Consider the following 14,861-nt stretch of genomic DNA (forward strand, 5'->3'; position numbering starts at 1 on the left):
AACAGAGAACTGTAAAAACCTTACATGTTTTGAGCAGTACTTTATCTGAATTGAAAATCATTCACTTTGTGCACATATAAGCACAGCTAACTAGATTTTTAATGACGACAGAATGACATAGAGTTACTTACACCGTTTAAGACATAGTACTACTCTTACTGTAAAAAGACATAGAGCTACCATCACTGTAAGTGACATAAAGCTACTCTGAATGTAAATGACATAAAGCTACTACCACTGTGAAAGTGGAGCTTTGCGAGTCATAGTTTGGCTTCTACTGTGAAAAAGTAGGAACATTGTTTCTACACTCTTTTTTGATGATAAAAAACTCATGTTTTCAAAAATGGTTGCTTACATAACATGCTCTGCTGGACATACAGGAAACAACCTTTTAATCTAAAGCCAGTAATAGCTATCTTTCTCGCATAGCTCACACCCATCCTAGTCTATTAACCTCACCAAAGGTGAACAGCCAATGATTACGTATGCACCGACACGCTCTGGCCTGGCATGCACCCAAAAATTTCATGAGCTTCAACAACAACAAGAAGCTTCAATCATATTATTACGGGGCAAATGTAAAAACCACTGATAAACATGTTAATGGGTTAGTAGTGGGCAGTGATGATGTCTTTAGACAATTACAATCTGTCTGTTTGTGAAGTTGGACTAGAATCAACAAGAAAACCTTTTGACCAGTAACCTAAATTGACTAGGAAAACAGACCGCTGACGTAAGCAGCAAAACTGGCCCGACTCAACGTGTTTTCCCTCGCCATTCAAGGAATAATATTGCAGCTAGTTAAAAACAAGATAAAAAATTAGCGGCCAAGTTATACAAACTGTTAGCTTTTATTATTCAGTTTTGATGACTGACAGCAAACACCTATTGTTTGAGCCTGGCAGCTAGGCTGCTTCGCTGCTGCGTAGAAGTATTATAAGAAAATATTCAAAGTCAGCGATGTTATGGTAAATTATATAACCACTAAATAGCTGAAACTTACCTGCAGCCAAAGGTCGTCTGCAGCCATGTGGCGAGGCCAGACACAAAGAATATGGTACTTAGCAACTCAGCCTTAGCTACTTCGTCCGTCTGTTGTCCGACCTGTATGCAGAGGTCTGGAGCGAGTATGAGGGGGATGGAGATGGTCGCCCCAACCATAGTCAGGTAGTGCTGGAGACAAAAGCTATATTTATGAACAGCAGGAAGTCAGCCAACGCTCAGCGTTATGAAAGGAGGTTTTTGCTTCAAAACTTTTCCTTGGCTAGTATAGGCTTTCGTATAAGTTGTTTTATGATATTCACAATTCTAAGCTGTGGTTAATATTATCAATTTCGCAATGCATTCTGGTACTGTCACAATTTCTGCTTAGCTACATACCAGCTAACATACATAAACATCTGCCAAGTACAAATAATGCTAAAACAACTATTCCATACCTTAAAATACTGTTTAAATGGAGATCATTTTTAGAAACTCAAATATTAAGGAACTATGTTTGTCAAATGAATGATAATTTGGCATGTGAGCTAAAATAAAAAAAGTTACCACTTAGTACTGTTGCATTTGTATATGATTCAAAGAAAATTTTTCAAGGCTTGTTATTAGACTAGGATTAAAATACCAATGAAAAATTTGGTGTTTGACAGTGTGAGCAGCCAACTGGATATGACTGGATATGCTTATATGTACATGTATGCGTATAGGGGTCTGTCAAAAGTACAAAGTGAAACTTTGGTTAAAGCTGTCTGGAACTGAATGTGTTTACGAACTGAATACTAAATTCATATTCCAGTTCATCAAACGCAGCAGTCTGAAGTACACACACTTAGTGCATAAACAACACACAGCTTACCAAGGTATTGGTAGACCACTACTCATTTGAGTAGGGGTATATTATCTACAGCTGGAACAATTATTGATACAGCAGAAGTGTCACTATTTGTTACTCATACTAAAAAAACTGAAGAACTATTGCATGAATTTATAAGTGAACTTGCACACATCAGCCATATTTGATACAAATTTCTTTGCCGTGATTGGCTCATGAAATAATACAAAGTCACCATAGAAAAGATGAGGTCATTTAATTTAAAGCTATCTCCATGAGCACAAGTTACAAAACGTGTTTTGATTTTATCGCAAGCTTTCAATTGGGAATGAAAATATCGAAGAATTGAAGGTCAAAAAGTTAGAGGCTTGCATTTAAATAAGGCTTCATTATGTTTAGTAAGGCGGTCCTCATTTTGCTTTCAGTCTGCTCTAAGATTAACAAAGGCTATTGATGAACATTGAGTGTGAAATCACACTGGGCGATATTTAGTGACTAAACGACATTTGAGAGTCAATCAATGCGCAAGTTGACCATCTTGAGAATGATAAATATTTATTACATTAAAAATCAAAACTACTATAAAGTAAACTATATCTAAAAATTGTAAAATATTACTGTTAAAAATACAAAAATCGGTTTTTCTTATTTCTTTTTGTAGTGTACAATCCGTGAAAGTGAGATAGACCTTATAACAAAAGCAGAAGATGGTTGCCTAGAAGGCGCCATATTGCCTTAAATTTATTAACAACTCCGAAGAGACTAATGATACAGAATTTTTTTGGCAGTTTGTGAGCTTGTCAGCGTCATCGTTTGCTAGTGAAGTGCTCAAGAGTGTTTAGGCATTCGCCAGTGATATCTCCGCCCTCATAACGCACGCAATAAAATTGCCTAGTGTGTTTGCACCTTCATAGACTAGTTTGTTATGTTTATTCCATTGCTGACCAACTAGCTTCTAATATTCAACCTGTGCCTGGCTTTACACCTATGCATTGTAGAGATGATTAACTCAATAGCTTATATCTATGCATTGCAGAAATTATTAGCTCTATGGTTTAATATCTATGCCTTGCAGAGATTATTAACTCTATGGTTTAAGATCTATGCCTTGCAGAGATTATTAACGTTATGGCTTTACATCTATGCATCGCAGAGATCATTAAGTCTATGGATTTACATCTATGCATTGCATGGATTATTAAGTCTATGGCTTTATATCTATACATTGCAGAGATTGTTAACTTTATGGCTTTGACTGCAGTAGAATCACTCAGCTGCAATCCATATTGTCATATCTCTTCCCTGCGCAATGACAATGAGAAGTCATATACTGTATAGAATTGAAGAATACAGTGAACTAGATTTGAGTTCAGACAAAATGAAAAAGTTGCCATGGTGAAGTTTATCTTCATAAAAATCTGCTGAATCACTTGAGTCGTACCGCAAAATCTCTCTATATTTCTCAGAATATTGCTCATTTGCGTTCTTGACACACATCAGCTTCATGACATCATGAATTATCTATGCATAATCTAAAAACCCACCACATTAACTGCCAAGAAAAGATGGACCTAAAATGGAATGAGGTATGCCACAGACATTCCTATAGGCCTGTGTGTAGTCGTAAGCTTGGAGTCATCCTGCTCATGCTGCGTTTAGAGATTTGTGATTGACTGGATACTGTTATTGACTGTGTCGACGAGTCCAATAAAACATTTTTACCTTGCGTTAGGACTGCTTATACCATAGTTATATAAACTATATAATATATATAGATGTATAGGTTTATATATCTATGGCTTATACCTGTACAAAGTGAGTGATATTCAACTCAGATATATGACTGCTTATACCTATACAAAGTGAGTGATATTCAACTCAGATACAGGACTGCTTATACCTATACAAAGTGAGTGATATTCAACTCAGATATATGACTGGTTATATCTATACAAAGTGAGTGATATTCAATTCAGATACAGGACTGCTTATACCTATACAAAGTGAGTGATATTCAACTCTGATACAGGACTGCTTATACCTATACAAAGTGAGTGATATTCAACTAAGATACAGGACTGCTTATACCTATACAAAGTGAGTGATATTCAACTCATGAAAAATAATACTTGAATTTGATGAGCTGCTCACCTGGAAGCCTAAAAGAATCCAGAGATACCACGGAGGCACATCTTCAATTGCATATTGCAGGGTTGGCAAATCTTCCTTTTTGTTTTCCATGTTGATCTTATGCCTATATAAATTAATATCATGTAATAAACTGTTGATCGCTTTTACTATACTTCAACTTTGATAAACTTCTGTGTGTGTTTTTTTGTTCATCTCTATATTTGGTCATAAAATATAGAAAGATTGTAAAACTGTGAAAACAGATGCTATAAATACTGCAGACTATGCACAATTTTTCGCTAACTAACAGGCTTATCTAAAATAGTTAATTGCAAAATAAATATTTAATTTTTTGAACTCTCGAGTTCAAAAATAGTTAACTGCAAAATAAATATTTAATTTTTTGAACTTTTGAGCACCTACAGAGATATGAAAAAGTAAATAAACAGCCAGATGCTACAACAGGCAACAGAAACAACAGGCTATTATTAGTTTTCATATACACATGTGTATATAGCATTGCATATATTGATCAACCAATGTTAGAAATATAAAGTCTGCGGAGCTTTTGTTTCCGAGTTCAATGCCAGTATAATGCAGTTTTTTGTTCCTAAAATTTAATCGCTATAACTGGACATATGACAAATCAACAAACACTTAGATTTGTATATACATGTATATGCATGTATATATGTGTATACATGCGTGTATATAGGCTACATATATACATACATGTATATATGTATATACATGCATATATCACGCTGAATTTAGAATAATAATACAGTAAAATATTTATTTTAACGAATTATGTCTTCTTTAATAGGAAAAAGAAACTTTGCAAAAACAAAATTGAACCTTATAATATACCTATTTTCTAGTGAGGATTCCAAAAAGAGCATCCACTGCAAATAAAGAATATGAACTTTCCATAATTTCACATGCTGCAATTAATTATGGAACAATGACTATTGAGGGGAGTACACAAGGCAGGTGATCTTATTAACACAACTTAGAGTTCTATATAACGACCTTTGTTAGCGCTTCACTGGTTTTTTCAAATTTAAAATTGATGTACAAATTTGTAACAAATTTTATAGCCTGGATATATTATTTCTAAGGGCGTTTATCTTCAGTGAATCTTGGTATTAAATATTTATTAAACTCTTTACATGGTCTCTTACAGATATATACTGAGGAGATAAGATACCACTTTCAAAGCAACTAAAGTATTGAAGCAATTTTTAATCCATCCGATGTTTACACGATTTTTTGAACAAAATATGTATGGATGTGTTTTTTAGTTGGTTATTTAAAAGAATATACCTAATTTGACACCTTTTACGCAGAACTGCCATTTGATCTAATCTCTTCAATTCGTGTAGAGCACACAACTACATGTACTGCTACATGTAGGGGTACGTGTACCATTACATGTACAGCTACATATAGCGGTACATGTAGCGGTACATGTAGCAGTACACGTACCGCTACATGTACCACTACATGTACCGCTATATGTAGCGGTACATGTAGCGGTGCACGTACCACTACATGTAGCAGTACATGTAGCAGTACATGTAGCGGTACAAGTAGCGGTACATGTAGCGGTACATGTAGCGGTAAATGTACCGCTACATGTACCCCTACATAGGTCATGCAGAGTAGTAATATCACAATTTCCATCTATTCATCCTTAGCATTCTCTATTATTGGTATTACATGAAGTTAATTGAGTGCGGCAAGGAGTGCCCTTTGTGAGAATTTCTTTGAAGGGATGCACACGGTATCAAAGGATGTTATGTATTGTTGCTAACTGGTTTGTTACAACACGAAATTATTAGTGAGGTAACCATGTTTAGTTGGTTGTTCATCAAGTCTCTGATTGGTTGTTAGTGAAATACGCTGAAAAATTATTGGTTAATTAGGTATCGGTCTACATTTTTGGCTTGCTTTCGGAAGTAGTGACCGCTTAATTTTACAGATTGAGTATAACTTATGCTAATCTAAGCAACAGAGCATAGCGGCTATCCTAGTGCTCATAAATTTTATGTTTAAGACATTTTGTGCCTTGTGTCAGATAAAATAGATTAGATTTTAATAATTGACAAGTTGCCAAGAAATAATTTTAATAGAAAAAGTTAGTAGACCTAACATGCCTGGAGATGAAACTTTCTAACAAGCATTTGGTGTTTATCTACTCCATATGCTATCATATAATAATTTCAAAACATGTGTATCTCATTTTAGTTTTTCTTGCTCGCACCTGTCTAAATTAGCATACTTTCATCACATGGCCACACTTTCACACCTTGAGCACTGGATCTAGTTCATCACTAGTATTAGTAAACAACCAGGTAGTCATGCATTAATTAACTATTTACTAACTTCTGAAACAGTACACCTACTCAGGGATACAGATTGCAAGCGGAGACCAGACAGCGATTAAAATTGCAACCACAGAAAAGCGGTTGATTAATAGAATGATGTGTTGCCTCAAACTGGCTCTGACGTGTTTGTCATCCACAACCTGATCATATGACAGGCTTTTGCAATTTTATCTTGAAAATGTAGTGCTTGTGGCTGTACAATTAACAGCCGGTGTATCTAATAGTTGTACAAAAATTGCTTTTGTAACAGTTTGTATATCCAGTACTAGCACAAAAGTTGTTGTAACAGTCTGTGTATCTGGTGCCTGTATAAAGGCTTTTAATGATATGATAAATGCAAATAAACAAAATATAGCCAGCGACACATTGAAGAAACATACACACTAACTGAACCAAGCTTTGGAAAGGCTCAGATCTCGGATCGAGCTAAAAAGTTTGCAAGTAGTAGGCACTTGGGTTCAAACTGAACTAAGGAAATGCTGTTCTAACCATTTCCTGTCCTATTGTCATGCAGCTTTGTTTGTTGCATTCTAAAAACTGGTTCATACGATATCACCGTATGTCGGAATTGTTCTCTCGGCAATTATTCGTCGATTATGTGCACCGTAGACTGATGGCATCATCAAGGCTACGTGGATACGTCGGAAAATTTTGTAGCTGTCCAACTTTTCTGATAGTTTACCAAGCATCCATGACAGTCTGTTCAATTTGAACCATTTCGGCGATGGCAGATAGTCGTCGTCGATTGCTCGATCAATATTTTTTTTTATGACAGTTCATGTGGGACTAGTATTCTATCGTTTCCACGATGGCATTGTATAACGAGAATGGTATGCCGTGGACATTTTTCTGATGTAAACTCAGATGGGTTTGTGATGAGTGAACATTGTTATTACAGATCACCAAAGTATTGTGTGATTAAAACTGAGATACAGCGAGATAGTACGAACCAGCCTTAATTAAATCACGGTTGAATTAATAACTGTGTAGAATTAACATCAATACCGTAGCCTATTTACCAATAATAAACTGTCCAGTTAAATGCAAGCTTCAGTTATGTTTAACCAAACAACAATTGAGCACCACAAAAGTTGTTTGGGTTGTTTGGGCTATATTGGCAGCTTCTCTCAGCCGGCATGAGGCTTCATGGATCACGCATCCGGTGTTGGAAACTTGAGTTTGGTAGTTATGTGGCCGCCACTCCTTTGCTATTTATTGCAGTGAGATCCGATATGCCTAGATTATCATCATAAGCCACGGGGGGGGGGGGGGGGGGGGGGGGGGGGGGCGCATACATGTAATATGACGCTGCAATGTTTTTCTTTCAACATGTATCAGGTCACAAGAAATGCCTTACTCCTTGTGACAAGTGTTTGGTATGTCTTACATTTAAAAGATAGCCAACACAAGCAGTGGTAGTGACGTCATAAGAGTCATACAGGCCTTATGAGATGCCAACCTTTGCGTAAGTGTGGCAGACAGTCATAATAATGAAGCTATGTTATATATCAAGTACGTACATGTCGATAGATGGGAGATTGTTGTACGGTGAAAACTTGAACATTTTGGAGGTTCATTTAAAACATTTTGGCAGCCTTGAATTTTGAATTAGTTGTCAGTTAAAGCGTTAAATTATTTACCATCCTTCGAGTGTAGCAAAAATAAGTTTTTTTGTGAATTTGTCAGTTTTTTGTGTGGTAGCGGTTTGAAGGCTGACATAGCATAATAAAAAGTATTACTATTATCTTACTGTTAAACTATTGGCTTACGCTGATCTCTTAACATTTCAGTTCAATTTACGTTGCTTTTATCGCTTTTCACATGGCTTATCCTTTTTTTAACATCAAACCTGTCTAAAACAGCAGCTTGAGAGGTGAGGTTCTAAGCAATTAGATGATCATAATCGTAACAACATTCTTATCTCAATCTCTCAATGTGGTCTGCCTGTTAATATCATGTGATCTTTCCTCAAGGCAGAGGAACTTACATAGATATATGTTTGCTGTTCTTGTTTAAATGACTCACTAGTATCGGTTGATTAGTACACAAACCCTCCATTAAACTATCATAACAAACGAGCGGAATTAAATAGCTTTGTTCATTGATAGTCCAAAAAACAAATGGCAGCAATTGTGATCAAATTGCATTATCGATCTCGGCCACGCAATTCTACCTGTGGTTTACAATTACAAATAGTCCCAAACTAAAAATTTTTTTCTTACCGGTGAACCAAACCTGAGGAATCTAATTATGTTTGTTCCACTGAATTTATTTTCACTATATTTTCACACTCATCAGAACTGCGAAATTAAGTTGCATCGAAATTTTACTCTGTATGCTACTCACGAAACTAAATACTAGCGAAATATAAGTGTCCTGGAGTAAGTTACAGTAAAATGAAACCGGAAACAGATAGGTAATAAAGTTGTAGACGATGACAAAATTGAAGTTTAGTTTAGCAAAACACATTATAAAACTTAGCTTTAAATATATATTCAGTAAGCTAAACTGATTTAAGTTAAATTCAACGTTTTTGTTATACTTCTGTCTTGAAGAAAAGAACTACCTACAGTAGGTACTGCACATAGTACATTGTACTGTTATATTTTATTGCAGATCATAGACACTAAATATACTAAAGTTATTGTAGGTAACTACTGTAACAGTTACAAATGTTAACATACTATGTTGTTACCGATTTTAATATGTACAATACATATAAAAAGTTTTGATGCTTCCTATTCCCCTATACGACATTTTCACCTTTTGATGCCAACACTGGAACAAATTAAAACCGTCTGGCGAGGGTTCACTGTAGCTCTATAGATGCTGTCAGAGTAGTTATTCCTTCACCCTACATGACTCCTATAATTTAGACCTCCTTTTATGTAAATTCCATTGACTGTCAAAAATTTATGCAGTTTCGGCTTCGTATTGCGTAACAACTTCCACATACACAAAGTGTCATGTCGGTGCAAGTTCTCAAATTCAATTTGAACAACGCAAGTACCATAGCCTTAAAAGTATCATGTTATTTCATGTCGCACTTGTGATGCTTTATATTTGGTGTAGTATTCATATAAGATGCATTCACAAAATACAGTAAAATGGTAAATTTTTAATTTTGAGCCTGTCTCAACCAACAGCAGTGACACACAGTTGATTGAGACATACTCTTCAGTTTACTCTAGTAGTAGTCTGATGGCATAAAGCAGTAGGCTGTAAGTGTATGTGAGTTTAGTACATGCTTATAAACTTTTGTACTCAACCAACATATTAGAATAACCACAGACTACCGTTGTTACATGGCATGCTCAAACGTGACCTTTTGAGCATGTCATGTGAGCACATTCTTTTTAATACGTGGCAGCTTTTTGGCATGCTCCAGATCGGAGAACTCACTACACGCTATAAAAGAAACTTGATTGAAGGTTTGCTCTTTAGGCTAATGAACTGTTCTTTAACAACCAAATATCATTTTTTAGTTGTAATGTCGACTTCCTGCATCTATGGTGACAATAATTATTAATTAATTAATAATTATAATGGAACTCAGGAACACCTAACATTTGCAGTTGGAATAAGTAGATATATGATGCACACAGCATGCTTAAAATTTAATGCTAATTCGGCATCCTGTGACAAAAGTAATGTAGTTGTTATCGACTCAACGATCGACTCAACAAAAGACAAAAGCCCGCACAGTTTTAGTATTAAGCATCTCCAGCATGTAGCTATGCAAGTACACCATGGAGTCTGGCTAGCATGTACTCATACTGCAAACCTAAACAGCCCATTGACGCCTAATGTCTGTCTTATTGAATCAACAATAAAATGCGGGCTTGAAATATTTATCACAATTTCAAGTTCACGTGCTTATCATTCACGGTAGTACACTGCATGACAGTGGGCACCGCATGACAGTGGGTGCGTACTTGTAATGAGAACCGGTTGAACTACCATGCATGGTTTACGAGGCTTATCTATCGCCTATCTAATTCAAAGGCCAAAGCTCATGTTTACTCTGTATTGAAAGGTTTGTAGACTCCTAAATCTTCAAATAATGTTGACTGAAAAACACATTCTTGCCTATATTATTTTATTATTAGGTACTAATATAGTTTCTAAAAAGTAATTTTTATAACAAATTTTGAACATCACATTTAAAGTTTTAAAAGAATATGACAGCTTTTTATATTTGTAACTATGGGAATGCATGCATAAACATATTTTATGCTTTTGCAACGGTTATCACCAAATTTAAACTTCTCCATTGCACGTCATCAAATTGAGTTTTTTGAAATTGATGAATTCTATCGCAAATTTAATTGAAGCAACATTACAATATTTATGAAAATTTTGATATTTAAGAAATTTATGAAAATCGTTCATTATACGCTGTATACTCTGCTTCATAGAATACGTGAAGTTTAAATATTAGTCAGGTTTACAACTTTGTTCTAAGTGGTTGGTAACCCAAAGAGAAGGCAGCTGATATAAGTTACTGACTCACCTACGTACAAGTGTTGTAGCAGATAACAGTAAAATATGCTTTCAGAATGAGGAGAACTTGCCAACTGATGGGGCATACACTTATACTCAGCGCTTGTATACAGCACCATTGACTACCAAGTTCAAAAGGTTACACAAGGCATCAAAACTTCATGCAGCTTTGAACCTGGTTCGTACCTAGCGCGTCACAGCTCATCAGATCTTATAAAACTGTTGCAACACGTGCCTCCAATTTGAATAACAGGCGTCACTAGCCGCCATCGTCATGTTTTTACGACATTTGTATTCAGCGCTCTTAGATAATGATTCTTTGGCTATTTTTACTATAGTTAAAGTAAGAGTGCCTAGACGCTTGATGACGTAAGAGAGAAGTGCTGTAAACACACCTTTCATAGTTACCCATGACATGGTTATTCATTCATAGTTATTCATGGTTGTTTATGACATAAATAATCCGTTCTGAGAATGTTTCCGCTACAGGGAGTTCAAGCGTAAAATATAGGTTAGTTACTAAACCAAGCCTGAGATCTTCCCAAACTCCCCCCTTCCTACTCGGTCCTTAAAAACAAAAAAACTATACTTAACTTCTTAATTTAATGACTGTACAATAACTATAGTATTATTGGTTTGTATCGACAATTCTTTCTTTTTTCTTGTCACTCACAGTTCATTTAGGGTCTATGATTACGGCAATTTTACATCAAATTAAGAAGAGCACACAACTTCAATGTTGATTCAAATTGACTTTCTAACTTTTTTCTCCACAGCATAATCTATGGTTCTATGCTGTAAGAAAAAAGGCAAATGTTTTGTATATGCCTAAAATAACGCAAGAAATAACGTGAAAACAATATGTAATCGAAACCGCAGATACGCCTATACTTTGTTTCCTCTCCAAAGTGCAACAAGAGAGAATGTTCTACTTCTAAGACTCTCATCTAAATTGAATTTGAGAACATACAAAAACTTGATACTTTACATTATATGAAATCTTTTACGTAACATGACGCAAAAACTTCACATATGTTCTTCACATTTAGTGGAATTTCAGTAAAAAGAGGTCTACATTAGAGGAGATCGACTGTATAAAGAAGAATCGTGTCTATTGTGAAGGAATAACTAGCCTGATAGCATTTATAGAGCTATCCCATGTATGTACTAATCAACCAATACTAACGAGTTATTTAGACTTGAGCAGCAAATAAACAAATCTGTGTAAATTCCTCCATCTTAAGAAAAGTTCTGCCGTGGTACTTAGTGAATTAGAGAATTAACCAGAGATGACCAACTAACATAAGAAATGCAATGAGATACGGAAATATATAGAGATATTCACAGAACCTGTACATGCACATCAATATTTGGTTAGTAATGCCACAACTTAATGTCATAAAAATACTAACATGCAGAGGAAGGCATTCTATCTAGGACCTACTATTACAAGCTACCATAATTTATTAGTGGGTTTGGCGCAAGGAGGAGCTACCATAATGAAAGCAGTAGAGTACATGCTGATTCACTTACGTCTAGGAAGACATACCTTCAAAAGCAGACTCCTTTCATCCTTCTAGCTAGCCGCGAGTAGTTGCGAGGTCAACGATGCAATCAGTAGTTCCTCTAGAATCCTGAGCCTTAAGCCCGCCCCATTTCTAAATCCTCTACAGTACTAGCAATATTCCGTCTACTGATCAATTGTTGCTCATTGTTTGCCAACTGCTAAGGTATATGGCTCCTTTGTCATCACGCAAGACACTCGCCAGGAATGAGAACAATATTTTTACAACTGCAAATCAGGTGTTTAACATCTCAATGAGTGCAGAATCAACAACATCAAAGGATTATGCAACAGGGCAGCATAACAAGAACACCGACAACAACACAAACAACAAGTCTTGCAGAGATCTGTGTTGCTGAGTACATGTTTAGTACAAATAAATAAGCTTTAAGTATTGACTAGGCTGGTAAAGAATGGTAAATCCAACACTGAATAGCCTTATTTCCTATCTAGTATAACTACTAGCAACTGTTTAAAAACATAGGCTTTTCTTTCAGAGGAAGAAATAGTTAAACACTATCATTAGCATTATCATCAAATCATCAAATAGTCTACATATTGGCCATTGGACTATAATTATATCTCTATGTCTGCAGTTAATACCTTCTACAACTGAGTACACCGTAGAGGGAATGATTAAAATATTGGTAAATAACTTTTTAGAATCCTTTAGAAATAGCCTAATTCTCAGCCTCAAAGTCTATTTGAAGTTTCAAGTTTTTTGAATAAGTTTAATTGTGGTCTTCAATTGAATGTCAGAATAATTGCTATTTAGCGTTTCCATTTTCAAGCTTCATAAAAATTCCTGGTAAAGTATTTCCTGTAGAAGACCTTGTCTGTCACTGAACATAGCAAGGAGATATGCTTCTGAGATATGAACTGAGTGATTTTATCTAAAACGATTTTTACTGGATTACTCAGTACCATTAAGCTGTACCTAACAAACATATTTCAAGTGGTTGAAAAAACAGGAACTAAATTCATTGCAAACTTGTTGTTTGTTTGCCTATCCCTTCCCTCCTCTCGGCAGGGGCTTCTATGAAAGCGCATGTCAGCGCTACTCCTAGCGCTAGGAATTTACTGTTATGCAACTTCTGAAAAGCTCCATTGTAGCCCCTCTCTACTTGACATCCTTTTCCTAAGGTTACCTCATGTGAAAGCGCCCTTTGTATTCTTTGAGCGTATGGGGTGTGCAGTTGAGGCGTAGAATTCTTATAATCAATCTTTCACAATTTTAAAGAAATACGATAGTTTTTGTTTGAATTGGGCGTGTTAGGGCACGTGGTAATTGAATACATTCAGATCTACTGACAATAGATATAACAAGTGTATATATATCTAAGATTCAGATCTACTGACAATAGATATAACAAGTATATATATATATCTATGATTCAGATCTACTGACAATAGATATAACAAGTGTATATATATCTATGATTCAGATCTACTGACAATAGATATAACAAGTGTATATATATCTATGATTCAGATCTACTGACAATAGATATAACAAGTGTATATATATCTATGATTCAGACCTACTGACAATAGATATAACAAGTGTGCTGATGCATCATTCAGAGTCAAGTTTATAAATCTCAATAATAGTTTGGATGTTTTTAGAATGAAGTAACCGATTGTTTGTTAAAACAAAAACATTCTGTCTAATATAATAATAGCACTTTATTAGATTTATTCATGGGTCATCAATAAATAAATTATCATTATCAAATTGTCAAACATTTCGTAAAGTGCCATGTGGAGCATAACTTCAAGTGTATGTGTGTATGCGTAGGACAAATGGAATGTTTGTCATATACCGATTTCATGATAGACATTTTGTAGAAATGTTGTCGCTGTGCCCCTCTAGAGTACAGGTAAGAACTCTGTAAGCCTACTTATTCACCCTATCTAGCATGCCCTTACTTCATGGCCGATCAGTTGGATTGATGGGTTGGGTGGGTAAGAGTCGTCACCTCTACTTTCCACATGATAAAGCGGATGAACAAACAGTTTAGAAAGATCACTTTAATAAGATAAAATTTATAAAATATTACCTGGGTAGGCCTATAGATCACTTTGCCAAAACCTGCGTAGTACCTAAATATATGACTTATCATGCTGTAACAAAGTTCAGTTGAAGATTTTACTCCTGAGGTATAACTTGGTAGGTTTGGACTTGGATGTGACCGGATGTGGATATGACTTGCCAATTTGGACAATGTGGTTAGAGAGAGGCACCACGTCTATATATAAACAAGCATGCACAGGCCTCCACAAGGTAGCCACAAACAAGCAGCAAAGCTGACTTTGCAAAGGAGATTCTGCTGATTCTTTGGTAAAATTTGCTGGTTTTCTAAAATACTTGTGTTGGCTGTATATTGATCATGAAGTTACCCTTCGAAATGATTTTTTAAAGAAAACTTTTATACTAAAAGTG

At 35.4% G+C, this 14,861-nt stretch overlaps 1 protein-coding gene across 3 annotated transcripts in view; it reads right to left on the reverse strand.

The window, feature by feature from the left end:
* Nucleotides 1-12,535, reverse strand: part of LOC137395071 (solute carrier family 23 member 2-like) — a 34,381-nt gene extending 21,846 nt beyond the window's left edge. The window contains exons 1-3 of one of the 3 annotated variants that reach the window (XM_068081853.1): nt 12,404-12,535; nt 3,983-4,085; nt 1,004-1,173 (exon numbers count right to left, since the gene is read on the reverse strand). In XM_068081853.1, coding sequence (XP_067937954.1) covers nt 1,004-1,173; nt 3,983-4,072 — 260 coding nt within the window. In that variant the 5' untranslated portion in view covers nt 4,073-4,085; nt 12,404-12,535. Of the gene's footprint in view, nt 1-1,003; nt 1,174-3,982; nt 4,086-10,864; nt 11,231-12,387 lie in introns of those variants that run through there. The other 2 variants (XM_068081855.1, XM_068081854.1) reach the window with 2 other exon arrangements.
* Between the last annotated feature and the right edge of the window lie 2,326 nt (nt 12,536-14,861).

Source organism: Watersipora subatra, chromosome 4 (genome assembly GCF_963576615.1).
Source record: "Watersipora subatra chromosome 4, tzWatSuba1.1, whole genome shotgun sequence".
Lineage (NCBI taxonomy): Eukaryota > Metazoa > Bryozoa > Gymnolaemata > Cheilostomatida > Watersiporidae > Watersipora > Watersipora subatra.